We start from the raw sequence: 21900 nt of genomic DNA on the forward strand, positions 1-21900 counted from the left end.
AGAACCATAAAATCACATTAACCTCTTCCGGCGGAGGGCTTTCTACTAGGAAATGCAGAAAAGAAAGTGTGTTCGGCTTTGGACTGCGGCGCACAACACTTTTATTGCCAATAACGTCGCTTCCGGCGAAGATGCATAAACGCATTCTAGCATAAATCGCACGACCAAACTTGGCGCATGGCGGCTACGCGACGGCACACTGCACAGTTCGCACACACCATTTGCAGAGATAAAAATGGTAATGAAAACTTCTAAATCAAATTCAACCCCGAAGCCAGCCGCCCGCCCTCAAAACACTCAGTAGTGCAGGTCGCCCGCTGTAAACGCGCCGTTAAGTGAAAGTTCCTGCACTTTTACGATTTGCTCCGACAGCTTCCTGGGGTGGGGGATTATTTCCTTCTTCTAAACACAATTACCGCAGACGGAAAATTAAATTTTTCTTTCGCCACACATATCCCGTGCGCCTGCTAGCTACTCTTCCCAAAGCCGCAGGAAATGTAAATGCACAATTTTCGTTAGCTCTCGCACAGGCCGCCTGCGCTCGTAAAATCAAATCCATCCATCATCCGTTGCGGGAGTGTGCGGCCTTCAGGTGATGATCATCATTTCAAGTGTAAGAAAATGTTGGAACATTTTAACATGCTATTCCCCTCCGCACTGTTCGTTTTTCCCACCTGAAAAGCGAATCCTTCCTGCTTCCAGGCTAGTCAAACCGAGAGCCGAATGCCGGATGAACCGGGTTTTGCTCGCATTTTTGCTTTCCGATTTTGCTTGCGCAAAGTTTTTTTTGGGAAGGCGTTTGAGTGTCGCCCCAATACTTTTTTCCTCCCCTGCTTGCCTGCCGAAGTTTGGTTGGAAAAGTTAAAAAACCAAAATCTGTCCGTTAGAACGCGGCGGCGACCCAGGTTGCGTCATTCGCCGTCGTCTCTTTCGCCGAGTGACAACGGTGCGTCAGGGGCAGCGAGGAAGAGCGAGAGTCTCCGGGGTGTTGAAAGACAGCAAAAAGAACGACTTTTGCTAAATTTTATGTGCCCTCGTTCCTGTGTGTGTGTGTGATTACACCTGTATGCTGCGTAAGCAGCGGAGATTTATGCGATGGAGAAATATTTATTTGAATCATCTTGTGTTTCTTTTTTAAATCACTCGAACGAGCATCCGAGTATCGTTTTATGGATATTTTGTTGGTTTTGCCTAGCCTTTGAGACGACCCACCCCGGTTGTATCGGCTCCCCTCAGCACACACACACACACATCACGTTTGACATTTGCTGCTCGCGTTGCCTGAACCGCGATGAGGAGAAGCAGCGTGTTACAAAAATAACGAGCAAATTAGGCAAGCTTGTGCATTTTAAAACACAGAACGATCTTGTTTGTGTGTGTATGTGTGTGTTTTTGTTTGTTTTTTTTATGATTGCGATCAGCTCATCAATCATTGTGCTGTGCTGGGGCTGGAGCGAGAAAGACAGCAACTTTGTTTTTATTACATCGCACTCTCTTTGCGTCGCAAAATTTTTCCCATTTTAACGCCCAGTTCATGATCGAATGTGGTTCGTTTGGGTTGGGTTGCAAAGGATCTGGCGTAGAGAGAAACAGGGAGAGAAGCCCTGCAAAGGAACTACGAAAACAAAACAAAAAAGCTGATGCTCAATCGCACCAAACTGTGGAAACGCTTGTTAGCAGCGAGATATGGCAGAAACGCGAGCGGAGAACCGACCGCTTATGTAATGTGTAATGTATTAATTAGCTTCCGTTGTGAGATAGAAAGACACAGAGAAAGAGAGAGAGAGAGAGCGATATGATGGGGTGCGTGTGTCTCATTAGCTTATCGGTTGACGGCGGGCGACGGTAGCAGCACAGGGGCAGCCTACGAATCCCAACGGCTTGGATTGAGTGCATTCCCTTGACATCATCGTGCTCCCGTTTCACCCCCTCTGCCCCTTCCCCTTTCCCTCTTTTCATCCACTGGTACCCCGGGAGGAGGGTTGCAATAATATGATCAACTGTAAACAGTGTTAACAGAGGAGAGTGTGTGTCATGTACCACTGGGCGGCGGCTGGTTGGCGACGACCTGTGGGGCGGCTACAGCCGCTATTTCCCCTCTCTACGTGGGTGGAAGGTTGATCGCGGCACGTCGATTGGCGCACGAAGGTTTTGACGTTGACGAGTGGCTCGACCTTCCCTTCCCACCGCAGGCCCCTTCGCGCGCTCGCCCGTACTTTGCCGGTTTGTGGTCCGTGCCCTCGCTTTTGTGGTTTTTGTGCTACCGCTTTTAAGAGAGACTACTAAAACAGTTCGAGACTGAGAGAGAAAGAGAGAGAAGAATGTAATAAAAGAGGAATGAAAAAGTATCGATAAGGACATCCAAAAGTAAAAAAAAAAAACTAAAGCATTATCAGCGATTCACTTTTTGTCGTCTAAATATTCTTTCGCTCTTCTCGACTCAATCGCGGACGGCTTAAAGAAAATAACACACCACACCAGCGTGATTTGGGGAAAGCTTCCTCTTCGGTTTGGTGCAAGGGAGAGGAGCCGTGTGCGTGGGGTGTGGTCGTGGGAAGACTTATCGGGGCTTAAGTTCTTGCACTCGGGGGAGCTCGAGATATATCGGTCTGAAGTTTGTTGTTGGGGAGTGCGACTCGAAGCAATTAGTGATGGGTAAAGTTGGCAAACTCCCGGAGCCGACTCCGATCCGACGCCGAACATGTTCGAACCGGATCCGCAAGGTAGATTCGCCCAGCATTGTGCGGAGCCTTTTGGAATCGTGAAAAGTCGTCCAGAGTCGTCCAGAATCGTCCGAAGTCATCTGGAGGAGTCTGGAGTTGAAGTCGGCCGGGGTCGTCCAGAGTCGTCCGGAGTCGTCCGGAGACGTCCATAGTCGTCCATAGTCGTCCAGAGTCGTCCAGAGTCGTCCAGAGTTGTTCCGAGTTGTTCAGAGTCGTCCATAGTCATCCGGAGTAGTCCAAAGTCGAAGTCGGCCGGAGTTGTTCGAAGTCGTCCAGAGTCGTCCAGAGTCGTCCAGAGTCGTCCAGAGTCGTCCAGAGTCACCCAGAGTCGTCCAGAGTCGTCCGTAATCATCAGGAGGTCTGGAGTTGATGTCGGCCGGAATTGAAGTCGGCCGGAGTCGTCCGAAGTTGTCCAGAGTCGTCCAGAAATGTCCAGAGTTATCCAGAGTCGTCCAGAGTCGTCCGTAGTCATCTAAAGGAGTCTGGAGTCGGAGTCGTCCGGAATTGTCTGAAGTCATCTGGGGTCATCTGGAGTCATCTGGAGTCATCTGGAGTCATCTGGAACCATCCGGAATCATCTGGAGTCATCTGGAACCATCCGGAATAGTCCAAAGTTTAAGTCGACCGTAGTCGTCGGAAGTCGTCCAGAGTCGTACGTAATCATCCGGAGTAGTTCGGAGTCGAAGTCGGCTGGAGTCATCTGAAGTCGTTACGAATCGTCCAGAGTAGTATGGAGTCGTCCATAGCAATTCGGAGTCGTCCGGTGTCTACCGGAGTCTTCCGGAGTCGTCCAGAGTCGTCCGAAGTCGTCCGGATCAAGTCGTCCGGATGAAGTCGTCCTGGGATTTCGATTCCTGGTAGAAGTAATGATTCCGATTTTGTCGGAGTCGGATCGGAGTCGTGTGTGCGCCGTAGAGAGCACACCACTAGAAGCAATGCCACAACGGGAAGAGCGCCGTCCGGCTGGCTTTCGTCCGTGCTAGTTGTGTGTCGGTGGAAGAGTGTGGGAGATGTTTTTCCCAATTTTCGAGTCCCCAACCATTTGTGCTCTGACGCACATAGAATCGCCATTCAAGAGTGAAATGACAAAGGAAGGGAATAGAAAGAGAGCAACAGCAGAGTTGTTGTTTTTGGGAAAGTGTAAGGAAAATGTTGAAAAAAAAAAAAAAAAAATACCAACGACCATTCTGGAGACAAAAAAGAGAATATTGAGGAAAAAAGTGTATTTACACTGGGCCAAACAAACACTGCTGTTGCCTTCGGTGGGTCTTGGGTTTTGACGCTTTTTTAGGTCCCAAAGGGAGCATCCTGAATGGGAGGCGAAAGAGAAAAATGAAAAGGAAGGAATGGAAATGGTGCTGGATGGAAAGTTTGTCGTTCTCCAGCAAAACACCAGCAATGCCAGCGCCCCCAAAACTACGGCGGCGGCAATCATCGCGGATTCGTTAGGTTCGACCGATCGGTGCGGCATCCTAGCCTTGAGACGTGTGCCGCCATTAGCTGTTAGCTATCTTGCAATTTCATAATTTACGTTTGCCACTGTTCCCGGTTTTTGCCTATCCATTCTGCTCGAGTGTGGTTTCAATCGTTGCTGTAAGTCGCACCGGGGGCCCTCTTCTAGATGCACTAGATTTACGGTCTCCTCTTGACTGGCCGATCTGGGCCGTCCAGTGTCCTCCCGTCCAGTTTTGCTTATCGCGCAGAAATTGGAACAGCAGGGAGGAGCTAGGTGGCAGCAAACTCTCAAGTGCGCTTATTTATCAGTGTGGGCGTCCGCTGTGTCCACTTGTGTGAAAATTCTGCTCAAAAACAAGAAAAAACGACATAAACAATCGCAAAAAGATACGAAACGGCGACACACATCGCAGACGGGTGTGTGTGTATTGCAATAAATCGCGTGCGAAAATCGTGCGTGAACTCCGCAACGAATTTGAAGCAACAAAAAAACACTTTTGCAGTGGCAGTTTTAGGTTGATCCATAAATTTGCGGATGAAATGACGAGAACAACAACAACCAGCGCGCAGCAGAGCGCGCCCATTCTCTCTGCAGTTGTGATGCAATTAATGGGTCGCGGGTTGGTGCGCGGGAACGTTACTTGGTTTTGTTTCGGTTTAATATCTTGGGCCGGTTGAACGGGCAGTTGTGCGGGGGTTGTCAGCTCACTCCGTCCATTCGGCATGGCAACGCATCGAAAAGTGTCTCCACTTCCAACTTCCATCCGTACTCCATCCCAAAACCCTTCGCAAAAGCGAGACCACGTTGAAGAATAATTATGAATAAAACCGGGCATATTGTCCATTAAGCCCCCTCCCATCCCCACTGGTCAGCCACCATTAGGGTGGGAGTCCCGGCTTGGACTTGAGCGCGTAATATTAAGGATGTTAACTAACGAAGTAACACTGTACACCGGGTCTGTGTGTGCGGCAGCGTCAAGACGCCGAGGGAGGTCGGTCCAAAGACTTTCGGTTGATGTGTGCTGGCGGTGGCGGCGGCTGGTGTTTTGGGGTGTTGCCTCGCATACTAATGGTCTCATATATTTATATACACACACAATTTTGAGTTGCTTTTTTTTCTTCCTTCGATGCCCTCCGTCCACACACACACACAGCAACAACAGCAACAACAACGTGAAGGAGAGACGCACATCGAATCCAAATATATCACCACTCGGCAGAGCGCGCGACTCGGATAGGTCGCGTCGGCTTTGTTTGTCCTCCCTCTAACTCCCGCCCCTAGACGTCCCCAGGAATTGGGGGCAATGCACAAACACCGACACTCAGCTGGAGAGGGTGTGCGGGCGGGATGTCCGGGGGCCTCTTTTGGGCGAAGTTTGGATATTTTTCTCTACCCCCGGCCAATGAAGTCCCCAGCTTTAAAACAGACAACGGGACACAACGGTTATGTGGTTGTTGTTGCGATCACCGAAAAACCTTCTCTGCCGTGCGTTGTTGGAATGCGTGTCTTGCCAGCGATGTCTCTGTATGTTCGAGACATCACCGCTGTCCGTCAATCCCGTCCGAATCTGTTCGATCGATTCCGTGGCCGAGAACCGTCTGTGCGGCGTCTTCTCTAGGGTCTGTGCTGCCTGCGAGCCAAGAATCACTCAATTTCTGTTAGGATTGCTCTCCTCTCCCACCTCTCATCCCCTTAAGGCAAATGCAGCTCACGCAATACCTGCCGTGACCTTCTCGCCCAATCGCGACCGATCACGAATTTGTTTTCTAGCCCGCCGGGGTCAGGTTAGGGAAATATAGATTCTGAAGGTTGGATAAGAGCTGTACAAAACAAACAAGAGTGCGCCCGCTGCTCCAATGTGTTTCTTCAGCCTGTTCCGGTGGACTCTATCCCCTGCTGTTGAGGGACTTAACTTCACGTAACTATGGCGCCGCATTTTCGCATCTTTTCTGCACGGTGCAGTAGTTTGACGTGCGTGCGTGTGCAGTGGAGCTATTTTCGTCTGTGGTTCCGTCCAGTGCGGCGATGTGTCGTCGTCCTGGCTGTGTGGGGACTGTGATACTCACAAATTGTATCGATTTTAACGGGGGGGAAACTCTAAACCAACTCCAAAACGCCCGTTCGACGAAGAAGCAGCGCCGGGGAATTAAGTGTCTCAAGATTTCTAGAAACGAAAATCCCCAATCCTACTCAAAGATAGTGCCAAGGGAGGAGGCAGTTAACAGCAGATGCGGGATTAGATGCGTGTCTATTTTTTTATGTCTTTTGCTGTGCCTCTGCTTTCATTTGAGAGGAAAAAAAACACTCAATTAACATTCAACCCGGCTCGCCGCTCTTGGGTGTCGTGCGCGCTAGTTCGTGCGTAGAGCGCAACAGAGAGAATGGGGAGGTTTGGTATTACATATCGCACCCGCTCTCCCCCGGGCGGAAGATCCGTGTAGTATCTGAATGACGCGACACTTATTGACAATTGTCACTTCACGAAGGGTTCCCAACGCTGTTAACGCTGAACCTCCTTTCCCTTTGGGGCGCTAAAGTGTTAATTAATAGTGCGGGTCCGCAGCTGTGTACTACAACGCGCCCGGTGCGCTTGGTTGATAATTTCGAAACGGTCTCGGACGCACACAGACCAGGAAGATGTCCCCGAAATTCAGGCCAAAACGCCATCGGGTTTTAAATCATTCCATGGCGTTGTTCTTGATGTTGTCATCTTCCTCATGCGGTGTAAAATCATCCGAAGTTTAACGCAATTCCACTGTGCAATCACCCCAGCTCAGGTTTGTTGACGCTCTTTTCCGGCCTGGCTATTTTTATGAACGATATCTCACGGACGGCTGATTTCGAGTTCCGCCATTCCAATCACACCTGTTTCGAGGTTCAAGCACTGAGGCCATTTCGTTGCTTGAGGAAATAGACGGAAGTAGAGGAGGTGTGGTGGGTCTTTTACGCCGCTTCTTTTCCACGTCAGCGGATGTCCACACAGAACAGGTGTGTGTGTGTGCGCCGTTTCGGTTAATTGCACTGCATATAGTCCACGACTACTGCACCTGAGACCTCGGCCATATATAACCTCCTTCCGCTCTTCTGCAAGTGCGCGTACGAAGATGTACTGAAATTCCAGCGGGGTAATACAGAGTCAGAGGCACAACGAGAGAGAAGCTGCTGACGCAACACCCACGCCCGCTGTTGGTGGCGCGCGCGCTGTCCTTTTAAATCTATTCCTGCTCCAAAACCTTTCCCACAGGGGGTGGTGCGCTGCGCGTGACAGTGCGGACCGTTGCGGCGGTTTTGGTGTGTCAACTTCATGCTGCTGACGAACCTGCCGCTCGCGAGCGCTGGCGAACTTTGGGTGCACATCTTCCAAATCGATCGTTTTCGCCTCTTGACGAGAGCTAGAGGGACCTAGAGATGGCCGGCGGGGAGGGCATGTCAGTTTACATTATCGACGGGCCCCGGCGGCCGGTTGGTAGAATTATCCGACAGCCACAACAAAGCAACAAATCTGAGTGAGCTCCGCGTGAGTTGTTTGCGCCAGTGCGCGCTTGCACGGTGGCTCCTCTCAGCGCAATGGGGCGGACATTGGTGTTTTGGGTTTCGCTTGACTCGATTTGCATGTATCGTTTGCCTGTTTTCATTATCCGGATGATCTTTCAGCGTGCTCTGGCGCTGTTGGAGGTATCCAGATGGCGCCACTGTACAGACAGTTCAAAACGAATAATGTGGAAAAATATTTATTAATAGTTTACATCAAAATGTTTGCGCCAATGAGCAAAATAAGTGTGAATAAATGAGATTCGTGGTAAAAACCTATTTCATTGAATTATTTTTAATTTCCCAGACATTCATTGCAAACAAAAAAGGGTTACACAATGAGGAAAAACAGTTTTTATGGCTTATAGTTTCAGGAAATATTAATAACATGTTGACATAATACATAACTAGTTTCAACTAAGCTAAGCTAATCCCGAAGTTTCAACTGCTCCCGAACAATTCAATATCTCGCTGAAAGAGTCGCTGAAAGAGAGTACTAAACATGCCAATAACATCATTAGAAATCCATCAAATTTTGTGTTTTGATAAAATTTTAATTGTAACCAAAACTCTCAATTCTTTCATCTGTATTTTTTCTATAGATGTTTTGGCCTATAGATGCCTCTTTTCGTTATAATGTTGTACTATTCTTCTTCTTCTTTTTGGCTCAACAACCGTTGCCGGTTAAGGCCTGCCTGTACCACACAACTTGTGGGTTTGGCTTTCAGTGACTTATTGATCCCCCCCCCCACATAGCAGGATAGTCAGACCTACGTATGGCGGCACGGTCCATTTGGGGCTTGAACCCATGACGGGCATGTTGTTAAGTCGTACGAGTTGACGACTGTACTACGAGACCGGCTCCTTGTACTATTATTGTCGACAAATATAATTACGTTAAATTTTGTTGTAGATATTTATCACTGTAAAGAAATTCATTACGTTGTTTCCTTTTTCTACGTTATTTGCTAATATCTCATCAATATTATTTCCTTTATTTTTTGTACTATTTTCTTTCATTGTCGTAGCTTAAACACTGCTAAGATATATCTTATCGTTATTCTATTACCATAGTAGCTGCATTTTTCAGAATCAAATTGAGCTAATCGGTAACTGTGAGTACTCTAAGTTTTGTTAGTATCACTTTTTTATCTGTGGGTATTCTGTATTCTTATTAAGTGTTCTTTTAGCCTAATTTTCGATGTCCATAGTGGATTCCTCTTGTCGTTGAATTCTGCTTGGAACCATAATTGTTGACTAGCTGGTCTACGATAACATCTGCAATAATAATTTGACACAATTCTCCAGATAATCGTCTTATCTCTCAAAGTTATGGATGAAAATAATTGAAATGTCGGATTTAGTCTAAGCTGCTACCCTGACTTCAGTAAAACCATTTATGTTTTTAAATATCGATGTACAACATTTTAAGCCTAATGTCCGCCCTGGAACAACAGTGCGCCGATTCTCTCCGCACAGATTGCAGCACAAGGGAGACAGCGCACGGTAGCAATTACCCGCGCACGAAGTTTGCACTATATTGCACCTTCTGTGAAGGAAGTTGACCCACCCGAAAATAGCCATAACGGCAGCAACACCTGGAGGAGGGAGGTCTGGTAGTGGGATGCGGTCTGGGAAGTCGCAATCACAGGCGAATTTTATTGGAGAGCTATATCGGCCGCTCAATATCGAAACCAATTGTCTTCGTTGCCCTCGGGTTGGAGATCGGGAGGAAAGACGTGACACACGCACGCACGAAGAAGTTTCGAGGTCAAATGTCAAACGATGCCCATTTCTTCAATGATGATGGGTGGATTGTTGTACGGGCACTCCGGCACCACCAACCGGTCCAATGTCAATTGGTGTTTGCGCTGTGTGGTGCGTCTTCATTCATTTACCAATTTCGATACCACACATAACTACCTTCCTCGCCCAACAGTAGTTGCGACATTAGGAAGTTGCGTCTTTTGAGAGCGAAAGAGAGAGAGAGAGAGGGAAAAAAGAAGCCAACCATATCGCGCGCATACACGCCCGGACCCAACTCGTAAACAGAAACTGAAAGTGATTCCATCTTCATCCCCCGTCTTTATGATTATTGTTGGTTGTGTGTGGTGTGTCTCCGCGCCTCGCCAGACGGCGTCATCTTCCGCCTTTCCGGTGTGGCCCACCGCTCCCGTTAAAACCGACACACAGTGGAAAAAGAAACCAGTTTCGCACGCGTCTCGTATGACGCTAATCGAGCCGCGGGGTTGCTACCGCTGCTGCTGCTGCTGCGTCAAAGATCGATGACAGCGTTGACCCGAACACGTCAAAACCTTCTTCTAGATCGGGCGAGACACAAACGCACACACACACAGCACACGCGTGCCACGAGTGGCGCGCCCGGCATGCTCGGTTTCGAGAAGGAATTTTGTTATTGTGTGTGGATACGCGCCCTGGTGGATGTGCTGTTGTCATGTTGTCGGGGGTGGCAAGTGCCGTGTTCCTGTCGCAGGAGATCTGCCCATCCTCTGGCCCAGCCACCCGCAGGTCATGAAAGTGCCAAAGTTTGCGTTCAATATTGATTTTTCAGGTGCGATTCAGTATCAGAATTGCCGGAGGTCTGGTGCCAGTTTTGCGTCAAAGCTGTGCAATTTAAAACAGGCTCAGCAAGCGAGTGGGAGGGGAAATGGAAATTACCTTTTAACATGCCTTTGCCCACCCAACCCCGTGGTTACCATGGCGCGGGGGGAGAGGTACTCTCGTTACCAGCGATTGATGTAATTGATTTCCATATTTTAATTCCTGTTGCACGACGCACACAACCTGCTCAAGTGCCCCTCGTCATGGAATGCCTCAAGCTCTCCAGCGCTCCTATTACCTGAAACTGTGGGCAGCTCCAATTTCGATCGTTGGAGAATTCACACCAATCTTTGACAGTGATCAAAACCCAAAATCAGATCCACGGTGGACGCCAAAGGGACAAGGAAAGATTACGTATGCAAATGTTGTTTACGGGGGGAAAAAGAACCGGAGTGGTACGGGAGCCTGGGGTGCTATGGGGACCGCTTGATAACTGTACCACACTGCGCATTAAAAATTTCCAGTTCAATCTACATTGCATTAAAAGACATACAATCTACATCGCAGATAAGGATTCGCCAACATTGTGTAAAATATACTTTCACTAATACTAATCCCAGAATGATACGGTTTGGCAGTTGTAGAAAAAAAAACCTTCAGAATTTTACAGTTCTGCTTCTCAAAAAATAAAAATAAAACAATTGTGCTACTGACTGTTGGGCCGGTCCCATTGTACAGTCGTCAACTCGAACGACTAAATAACATGCCCGTCATGGGTTCAAGCCTAGAATGAATCGTCCCCCGTAGCAAGGATTGACTATCCGGCTGCGTGGTAATGGATTAAGTCTTGAAAGCCTGTAAAGGTCGGCATGTCCGCGTAGGACGTTACGCCAAATAGAAGAAGCTACTGACTGTTTACAGATTTTTATGGAGTAATATGTATACGGTGGTACATTTCGGGGCAAATTGGACTCCTGTATGAGTTTTGATAAGGTTTTTGGTTTTGCGCATTGTGTAATGATGCGAGCATTGTGTAATGATGATGAGAGTTGACTGTCGTGTCGAAGTTGATTGACATAGAATGTTCTACTTGCAGAAAAAAAAGATAGTTGAATCGTAGTTACTAATTGCAGCGGACCATCCCACCTAAAACCTGTGCACATGGTGTATCACATGGTGTATTTGTGCTTCAAAATGAAATTTCAGTTTCAAAACATGATTTTCAACACATAATAAAAGAACTCTCAAACTCGATCCATCTTGAGTCGTGTTGAAAATCATGCTGAAGAAATAAAAAATTATGATGATGGAAATGGAACATTACATTGATGTGGATTAACATTGGCCCTCGACGACCGTAGAACGCAATTTGGCTCCTCTGACCCGTTCCTACTCATGCGCCGTGTTTTCAACGCCGTCAGCGACGCTTTTGAGCCGAGGATTTCGCCAACTGAGTTTAATGATCGTGTTTCTGTGTTAAATTTGGTTTCATAGTGCACATTTTTATGTTCTATGTTATTGTAATCCATTGTAAAACACTCATTGTAAAACATTGCTAAAATGGTTCGAGAGGGCATTATTGTCCATCGATAGACAAATAAACATAAACATAAACATAAACATAAACATCTTGCAAGCGATGAATAACAACGTTTACATTCGAAACTGACTTGGAAACCCCTGTAATTCTCTAACTGGGAGCTGCAACGGATCGAGCGATTCGTCAACAAAATTCACGACTTTATAAGAGAATAGCAATTATACCAATTCTTCTTTTGTTGATGGTGGTATTACTATCATGCCCGCAACTAAGTTCTCTCTGTTTGTTCAAAAAATATATCTCTTGTAATGACAGCGGGCTGTTTCTGTGACGTACCTGTAACGTCATACAGTAGTCTATGACATCTAGCAGGTATTACTGTATTCGTTACATTAGTGATTTTATTTTTGCACAATTTACTAAATTTTTTGGAAAATGTCAAATTACGTGCCAAACATTCATCATTTGCGGGAAGTGTTGTTTTTATTTTTCACTGCGAATAAAACAGTTACCGCAGCGTTTCGGGAGTTACAAAATGAAGCAAAAGGTGTTCGTGGTAATAAAGCTTTGTATTTTGGAAGTTTGAAATAAAAGAGATTCATTCTACGGTTGTGCCAGTTGTGCCCCACACTCCCATACAACGTGCTCTAGTGCGAGAGAGTTTCCACCGGCAGAACCGGTTGTAAGCCCCCCACAGAAGAACGCATGGTAATGATGGTAGGTGATACGGTGTGCCCCGGACGATCTGCCATCGTCATCCAGTCTTGCTCTTTACGCGCCCTTCCGCGCAGTGTGTTCACGCGGCACCCGGGATAAAGCCGGAGCGATAACCTACCTGCCCACCAGACTGTCGGCGGGGATTGTACGAGCTGTGCTTAATTGATCCTTTTCGGTATTGGGAAAGCAGCGCGTTTGTTACACTTGACGTCGACGACTGCTCAAGCCTACCAGCAAGCCCGTCTGTGGCGGTTGCTCTGGTGGTGGTTAGAGCATCGTTAGCCGAAAGTAAATATTCAGTGTGCGTTGTGTTCTTTTCCTTGGCGGAAACTGCTCGGCGACCTCGTCGGCACCAATGTCCTACGCCTGTCGATAAGAGGCGTAGCGTGTGTGTGTGTGTGTGTGAGAGTGTGCATCTGTGGGCGTTTCTTCACCGAAAGCTTAGAAAAACAACACTTGAAACCATCATCATCGCCGTCCCCCTCCCTCCCGAACACTTGAGAACAAATTGAAACAAACAAATATCTCAGTAGCACCCGCGGTGTGTGTTTGTGTACGACTTGATCCTTGAAAAGTCTTGGAAAAGGCCCTGAACCCCGGATGTGGAGGAAATGATGTTTCGCATAAAACACACACACACGCACGCGTTAGGAGAGTGCAATTCTGGAGCGGGTGAAGCGCGCGGGTCAAGTAGTAGTTGCGTTGGATACGCTTTCCATTGCACCCAATGAGTACTGTTGAGTCGAACTCGACCGTCTCATTTCCCGCCAGGTCTCGGGCTGTTCTGAGGTGTGTGGCGCGTTCTTGTTGGAGTGTGTTACTATTCAGGTTTTTCTATTTCCTCTGCCGTCATTCAGTTTACTTATACCATTTTGACCTTTGCTCTTTTCCATTTCACAGGCTTGACGAGGGAGTTGTTTGCCCAAGGATTCGTTCCTAAGAAAACAAAACCTGCTCATCGCCACGACGACAACGTGCTCTAGCGAGAAGCGATCCACCAGTGTGTGTTGTGTGCGCGCGTGACGTCACTAAAGCACGACGCAGCACTTTCTCTGGGCGTGTAATACCGGTCAGAATTCCGTTCCGTCAGGATGGATCACGCGGTGCATGCGGCCCGCGGCCGGCCGTGGAACAAGCTGCGCTTCGAGAACAACGAACTGGAGAGTCTGTACCAGCGCTACACGCTCAAGCTGCAGCGCTTCTCCGTCACCGGCGTGGTGGCGCTAGTGGTCATCCTGTGCGGCGTCATGGGTGGACTTAGTTTAGGCTACAATCAAGCACCGACCCTACATGTAAGTAGTACCTAGCGAGTAGTGTTGTGCTTCATGAATCTGTCGTAACGATTCGTTCATATGAATCTTCAGGTATGAGTAATGTGATTTGAATCTTGAATCGAATATTCAAAGAATCATGAATTTATGAGGATTTATTGTTTATGATTTAAGATTGTCCAGATTCACGAATCTTTAAAGATTCATGATTCTAGCCATTGTAGCATGCATCTTCATAAATATCAAGTATTAGTTCAAAGCTGCACAAGGTGTATTTATTTAGTTAGTATTATAGTATAGCAACAAGATTCAAACATCCACTCATTAGTTAAAGGTGGCGTCAAAATGACGCCCTAGATAGTCGAAGTTTGAATAAGACAAAGTTAGCGTCTGAGTATGGAAATTCAAATACGAGTTTTAAAAATCGTTCAAGCAGGATACATAATTTCTCGCAAGATAGAAGATTTATGAATCTCAAGAGATTCATGAATATCCATAATTATAACGATTGCTGCATATATTTAGATGTGAACCATTGGTCACCTATACAGAGTTTTCCGAGTAAATTTCCAATGTCTACAATATTTCTCATTGATTGCGAGATGTTTTTCAACAAATGTTTTGCCAAATGTTTCATTAGCATCACAATAATGTTTCACTTCATCCACATGATTTTCAACACGTCTCAAGCTGGATTGAGTTTGACAGTTTTTTATGGTGTGTTGAACATTATGTGTAAGAATTGAAATTTTATTTTGAGGCCAATACACCATTTGGCAGCTGTTGTAAATCATCTTTGAATTGGTGTATAATGATGTGCACATTCGAAAGTGACATGGAACACCCTGTAATGTGATATTCAGGAATAAAAAACTGCCGTAGGGTAACTGTACCAGTTTTCGGCAGTGTACCTATTTTCGGCAGGGTAGCTAAAAACGTGAAATTCTGCACAAATGTGGTAAAAAATTTCACAAAACACAATTTTGTAGTGAAAGTGTAATTATTTGATATTCACATACGAAGTTTCACACCATTTCATTACGTATTTTTCAAAATATCAAATAAATTGTGCTTTTTTTCGGCAGCTTTGCTGTCAGCCAATGGTTCGGCAGGTTTTGTGATAAAGAGAATCAGAACAGTAAAACAATGAAAAAGTGGTGTATATTAAAGATTTTATGCTTATTTAATTTATTCTAACTTGTTCGGAATTTTAAAATCACGATAAACAGGTTATTTTTCACTTTAAATGCTGCCGAAAATAGGTACACAGTAAATGTTCATTTTTGACAGCTCAATGTTGTGGGCTCCTGCCGAAACTCGGAACAATAACACACCTTGGATTTGGCTGAATATTTCTTTAAAAATTGATCAGAACACTACAATGCGTATATCGACACATAATATGACCTTTCTTGTACCAAATATCACCAATTTTACGACAAACAATGCACTAACTTAAGAGAAAAATAAATATTTGTAAGCCAATTCGCACCGTACGCTATGACCATCAAACTGTCAATGGCTGCTCTGTTTAAACGTCGCATCAAAATGGCTGTCAAAACGGGCCAAAATAAGCAACATAAAATTATTAATTAAAGTGCTTTTTAACATCAGTATTAGGAAAGTAAGAGTGTAAAATTGATTGAAACATTTTTTTGTACATATTTACATAGAAAATAACATTTTCTGATCCGTATTCGCGCTGCCGAAAATAGGAACACAACCTGCCGAAAATAGGAACAAACTGCCGAAAATAGGAGCAAAAGCAATGTTTGCATTTTTACGAATATTTATGAAAAGGGCTTTGAACCGGCAAATAAAAAATAGTGTAACATATTATGATAGTTTATCAACCAGAATAACATCACTTTCATGAAAAATAATAAAAATGTTTATTTGTGAGCAGTTTTTGTGAAACTGCTGCATTAGCGTGCCGAAAACTGGTACAGTTACCCTAGTACGTAGTGCTCAAAATCGCTATGAAAGGAACCAGTATCATGGCGAAACAAATATATGTTAAGGAATATTTAAGAATGAATTCAAATCACCTTTATAGTCTGAAAAACGCCACAAAAATAGGGAAAATCTTTGGACAGTTCTTGATGGATCTTCAGAGATTCCAGAATCCTTAGAGATTAATCAGTCGTACCGATGAACTCGTTCGCCGCGATCCATCTTTTGGATTGTTATGTCATTAATGTATTTGTTGTTGCAAAAGTTGCCAGATTGTGTTTCGTTTTGTGTGATTTTACCACTCCAAACAAATTATAAATGAATTATATTCAATTTGCCATTGATGATGGCGAGTAAGAAGAGCTACTATTGTTGAAGAATATCTTTAGGTAATTGAAAAGACGAAACAGATCTTTCTTTTGCAACTTGCAAGACCTTATTAAACGAAAGTGCACTCTTAATATTTGAGTTTTTGATTCAAAGATTCATTTCGTCTGAATGTGAATCAGTTGTTGCCCATCTCTACTTGGGAAGGTTTTTTTTTTTAGATGCGATATCCTCTACTCCCCGCGCCAACTTGAGCGGAGGGAGGCGACTGTGATGACGCCACACAGGTGTTTGTTCTTTGTTGACATCCTCTTGGTGGAGGTTTCGCAAACAAGGTAGCCGTTTTTTGTTATTTGAATCGCGCACTGTCTACCGCGTGCAAACAACATTACGGACGCGGCCATTGTACTGGCAAAAACAAACACTCGAATATAGTGGCGTGTTGTGGTTAAGAGAAGAAACTATGAAATTAAAAAAAAACACATTAAAGTTGCCCATCTAATGCCCTATCTCTCTCTCTCTCCCTTTCTTTCTGGGTCTTTCTCGTTACAGAATGTATTTAACACGTTCATGTGCCTGCTGTTCACCGTGGTGCTGGGTCTGCTGCAGTTCCGGCTGATCCGCGACTCCCACCTGCCGTACCTGTGCTACGGCATCCTGTTCTTTACTGCCGCCTTCTGCTTCATCTCGATGCCGACGGTCGGCATCGTGTTCCCGGTGGACACGCGCGAGGTAATGGCCGAGGGCGTCTGGCAGATCGTGTTCGTCATCTTCCTGTCGTACGCGATGATGCCGCTGCAGATCTGGGAGGCCGCCCTGTTCGGGCTGATCCTGCCGTCGATCCACGTCGGCCTGACCGGGTACAACATCTACACCGGCAACTTCCAGTATCTCGCCTACCAGCAGGTTTGTGCTTTGGCGCTCCCTTGCAATTGCGATCGAGTACTAACCACCGTTCTGCCATTCTGTGTTTTTTTCTTCTCCAGCTGGCTGCAAACATGGTCATCTTTGTGGGCGTCAATGTGGCCGGGTTCGTGGTGAACGTGATGATGGAGCGGGCCCAGCGGCGCGCCTTCCTCGACACGCGCAACTGCATCGCGGCCCGGCTCGAGATGGAGGACGAGAACGAGAAGCTCGAGCGGCTGCTGCTGTCCGTGCTGCCGCAGCACGTCGCGATGGAGATGAAGAACGACATCCTGTCGCCGGTCGAGGGCCAGTTCCACAAGATCTACATCCAGAAGCACGAGAACGTGAGCATCCTGTTCGCGGACATCGTCGGCTTCACCGTGCTGGCGTCCCAGTGCAGCGCCCAGGAGCTGGTGCGGCTGCTGAACGAGCTGTTCGGCCGGTTCGACCAGCTGGCGCACGACAACCACTGTCTGCGGATCAAGATACTGGGCGACTGCTACTACTGCGTGTCGGGCATACCGGACCCGCGGGCCGACCACGCACGGTGCGCGGTCGAGATGGGGCTGGACATGATCGACGCGATCGCGTCGGTGGTGGAGCAGACGGACGTGATACTGAACATGCGCGTCGGCATCCATTCCGGGCGCGTCCTGTGCGGGGTGCTCGGGCTGCGCAAGTGGCAGTTCGACGTCTGGTCGAACGATGTGACGCTCGCGAACCACATGGAGAGTGGCGGCGAGCCGGGCCGGGTGCACGTGACGCGCGCCACGCTCGACGCGCTCGGCGGCGAGTACGAGGTGGAGGCGGGCCACGGCGACACGCGCGACTCGTACCTGCGGGACAACGAGATCGATACGTACTTCATCGTACCGCCTGCGCACCGGCGCAAGGTAAGCGGGGAGGCATTAGGGCGAGCAGGGCGGTCCGGTTCTAACTAATGCGAGATTTGTTTTTTTCCAGCCCCTCATGCTCAACACGCTCGGCGTACGGTCGGCACTGGGAGCGGCCAACCGGCGCAAGCTGTCCTTCCGCAACGTGTCCAACGTGGTGGTGCAGCTGCTGCACACAATCAAATACTCCGTGCCGGTGCCGTTCTCGCACATGGCCACCGGCGGTCCCGGTTCGCCCTACCCTAGCACGAGCGGTGGCGCCGGCGGCCCCGGTGCTGGCGGGGCCGGTTGCAGCGGTGGTGGCGGCGCCGGCTCGAGCAGCGCCGGCGGTGGTGGACTATTTCTCGACAAGAATGCGCGAAAGGTAAGGCAGAGTTGTGCGGCAGTGTTCGGTATGTTGTTTTTGTCGTTTCAAACGTTCTTCCATTTTAGCGTTCTGCACAGCCATGTGTAACCGTGTTGCGTGTTCCGGAGTTTTCAGTAATGTCCTGGTACCTTTGTGGTACCCGTTTCGTTTCTTCCCTCCGGTGTACATGTTCATTTGGCACTCCCGGACACGTGGTTTACCTTTACTCTCGGTCCCAACAAAATCGCCACCCGAAAATCAAACCCCACTCTGGCTGGCGAGATGATAAAGAGCGAAGAGCGCTTCGCCACTTCGGAATAGCTCAAAATCTCGCCATACAAAATCTTCCCGTTTTCCGTCCGTTGTACATGGCAATTCAGTTCGCATGTTTGTTTCGAACGTGTGTTTTGTATGTGTTTGTATCTGTCCGTCTCTGTGTATGTGTCCGTTTGTGTGTTTGTGTGTCTTTAGTGGTATCGAGATCGCTGTTTGTGTTGAACCGTCCTTGTGCGCCACTCCCGTATTCGATGTTGTACCGTGGCGTCCGTCGTTCCGTTTCCGTTTGGTGCAATACACACACTTACAATTGTAACCCGAATGCTCCGAATTTGATTTCTGCTCACCAAAAAGCTCCCTCCTCTCCTTATTCCTCGCTCTCCTCTATCTCTCCGACACTGCTCCCTGATTGTAAATATTGTATTATGTTTATTGCTTTTTCTTTCTCTTCTCTTTAATTTTAGGATCCGGTAAGTTCCGGCAAATTTTGTTTGTCACACACTCTGTAAATCGTAGCAAAGCGTCATTCTTTTCGATTGCTTTCATCGATACACTCCTCCCCCAAGTTTCCTCCTCTCCCATCATTGCTGGTAATAGAAAAAAAGCAACATAAAACACACACACACAACATGCGCGGGGTTTTTCATGAAACTGCTCAGTGCTGCAAAATGTCACTGTCAATATCATACAAAAATCTGGCTGAAACAACATCCATTTCTGCGTCACGTACTCAATAAGGATGACTAGAGGCGATACTCAAAACGTTTGGCGTGACAAAACAGTTTTTTTTAAATTTTTTGACCATCGCTTGGGCAGTCACAAAGTAATGACTTTTTTTTACTGTGATCTCTTCTTCTTCTTCTTTGGCTCAACAACCGATGCCGGTCAAGGCCTGCCAACACACTTGTGGGGTTGGCTTTCAGTGACTTATTGATTTCCCCCCATAGCAGGATAGTCAGTCCTACATATGGCGGCACGGTCTATTTGGGGCTTGAACCCATGACGGGCATGTTGTTAAGTCGTACGAGTTGACGACTGTACCATGAGACCGGCTTTACTGTGATCAGTTCTGCAAAATGTCACTGACATATTCATGACAAATTTCGGCAGAATCCAAATCATGTCAGCGTCACGAGCTGTACTGTGATGATCAGAGGTGAGATTCAAACAGTTGGTGCGATCATCACATGCCTGGTGACATTTTGTGCAACCAACCTCTTGGTCAGTCACTTGGTCGTGACAGTTTGAGTCGGTTATCTTCCTGATAGTCATGGGAGGTATGCGGAACGTGCGAGTGGTTCCATGAAACAAAATGAGCATGATTCCTCGCTCGGTTTGACCAGACAATCAATCAAAGCCGACAAAGCAAGAAAGAATGCTCACTCTGATGTTCAGGACCACGCGCCAATAATATTCCAAGAATGTCGCGATTATCACCGACAGAAAATGTCATGACCAAGTGATTGATCAAGAGTTGTGTGCTACGAAAAATGTCACCAAGCTTGTGATTGGTCGCACCAACAGTTGTGTATGTGAGCTGACTTGAACTTCGTTTCAGTCATGAGTTTTGGTGACTGAAACAGTGGCATTTAGTAGCACTGTTCACAGCATGTCATGACACACTTTCAGTGAGCATCAGCAATGAGCATCAAGCTACCACGAATATGTTCATTGTTTCCATTGGTGAATATCTCGTAATGCTCATGACATTTTGCAGCTCTGAAACTGCTCATCCTAAGTACGTCGGTATAATTGCACTTTCTTCTAAAAATTTCCCCCGTTACGCCTCGCCGTAGTATGTAGTACATCATTGGGAGTAAGAAATAGCCTGGGGAACACTGTTGGGGTACATCAAGCCACGTGGAATGCTTCACGCGAACAAAACAGAGCTGCTGGGCGGACTTATTTCACTCTAACCAAAACCGATTGGCCGTATCATTGTGGGGGAAGTGTTGTTTCGTTCGGGTTTCGCTGGGGACACTCCACTGCCAAATTTGCCATTTCCACATGCATCCTGCGCACAAAACTTCCATGTCGCACTCTTTTCCACTCAGCACATAATGCATTAGTGCCCCGTACGGCACCAACAGGACACGAGCTAACTGCATCCGCAATCCGCTTTTTAGTCGCACTCTACCCCCACTCCCTCCTCTTCACTCCCTTCTTCCCCTGAGTGCTCGCCAATGTCTCAATTGTGTACACAAGCGACCTCTCTCTCTCTACACGATTCTCGTAATTCGTCCGTCCACGGTCCAATCGGCAGGTGCTCCACTTGCAGCGCATCCTTCACGCTAGCCCGTACCCTGCCGTCGGTCTCCGGGGGCCAGGCGGTGGCGCTGGCAGTGCCGGTGGTGGTGGCGGCGGCGGCGGCGGCATCGCAGGAGGTAAAACCGGTACCGCGGAAACCAGGGTTTCGCTCTACGACTCGGAATTGAGTGGATCAAACGTGAGGACCTACTGCTTACTATTATGTTCATTTTGTTTCTTTTACTTCTTCTTTCTATTTCCTTCTCTCGTGTTTTTTTTAAATATATTCTTTCCTTCTACTGTTATTTTCCTAACCACCTCATGTCCTCTTCCCCTTGCTTTGACACACCACCCGAAGCTCCACCCCACTTTCATGCGGATTTTGATTTTGTATGTAGATTAAGTTAAATCTAGCTCTCCAACCAATGCAACTGATGTGTTGCAAACCTTTCATGTGTTTGGTTTTCATGCATTATTTTCTGCTCTGGTTTGGTTTTTTTTTGTTTTTCTGTTTTGTTTTTGTGCTTCATTTTCGCGCTCCAAACTTAAGGCAACAAGCAATGTGCGCGCATCGCTTAAATAGTAGTAGAGTCGTAGAGTGCAAGTCGCCCAATCCAATGCCTGGCTTGCGTATAGACAACTCATGAAGTCTAGCGTGTAGTTGAGCTGATAGATAGTGTTTTCCCTTCTTTTCGCCCTTACTCATGTCTGTTATTCGATATCGTTTCACGTTCATCCTTCGCTGCCGGTTATTGCCCGTGAAGTCACTAATGCTCTCCCAGTCATATCCACCGTGCTCGAATTTTCCCCCCCATAGTTGTCCTTCGGTATACAGTTCGTTTGTGTGTTTCTGTGTCATCTCCATGTTGGAATCTATTACGTAAGTCATCGTCATCTAAACGGGTCGTGCTGGTGTTTTGTTCGGAATTATCGATGGTATGTGTCTAACCATGGGATTGCTGGAAGATATGTCTCCCCTCGTTGTTTACTAGTGTCATTAATCTTTTAAGATTCAATCATTCGTATTTACTCATAATCGTCACGAAGATTTAAGATTCACGAATCCTTGAAGATCCCGAAGATTCACGGTACCTTGAAGATGCTCGAGTGGCTAAATCTGTCTAAATTTTATGTACCTAACAAGCATTTAAT

General features: G+C 46.9%; 1 protein-coding gene across 8 annotated transcripts in view; it reads left to right on the top strand.

Annotated features, from left to right (window-relative positions):
• The window catches only part of LOC121590606 (Ca(2+)/calmodulin-responsive adenylate cyclase), a 58122-nt gene that overhangs the window by 26904 nt on the left and 9318 nt on the right, over positions 1-21900 (top strand). For 5 of the 8 annotated variants that reach the window (XM_041910452.1, XM_041910969.1, XM_041910531.1 and 2 more), the window contains 6 exons: positions 13430-13821; positions 16633-16986; positions 17067-17879; positions 17950-18243; positions 18966-18971; positions 20765-20947. In XM_041910452.1, coding sequence (XP_041766386.1) covers positions 13621-13821; positions 16633-16986; positions 17067-17879; positions 17950-18243; positions 18966-18971; positions 20765-20947 — 1851 coding nt within the window. In that variant the 5' untranslated portion in view covers positions 13430-13620. Of the gene's footprint in view, positions 1-12592; positions 13358-13429; positions 13822-16632; positions 16987-17066; positions 17880-17949; positions 18244-18965; positions 18972-20764; positions 20948-21900 lie in introns of those variants that run through there. The other 3 variants (XM_041910877.1, XM_041910788.1, XM_041911057.1) reach the window with 3 other exon arrangements.

The sequence above is a fragment of the Anopheles merus genome, chromosome X, assembly GCF_017562075.2.
Source record: "Anopheles merus strain MAF chromosome X, AmerM5.1, whole genome shotgun sequence".
Lineage (NCBI taxonomy): Eukaryota > Metazoa > Arthropoda > Insecta > Diptera > Culicidae > Anopheles > Anopheles merus.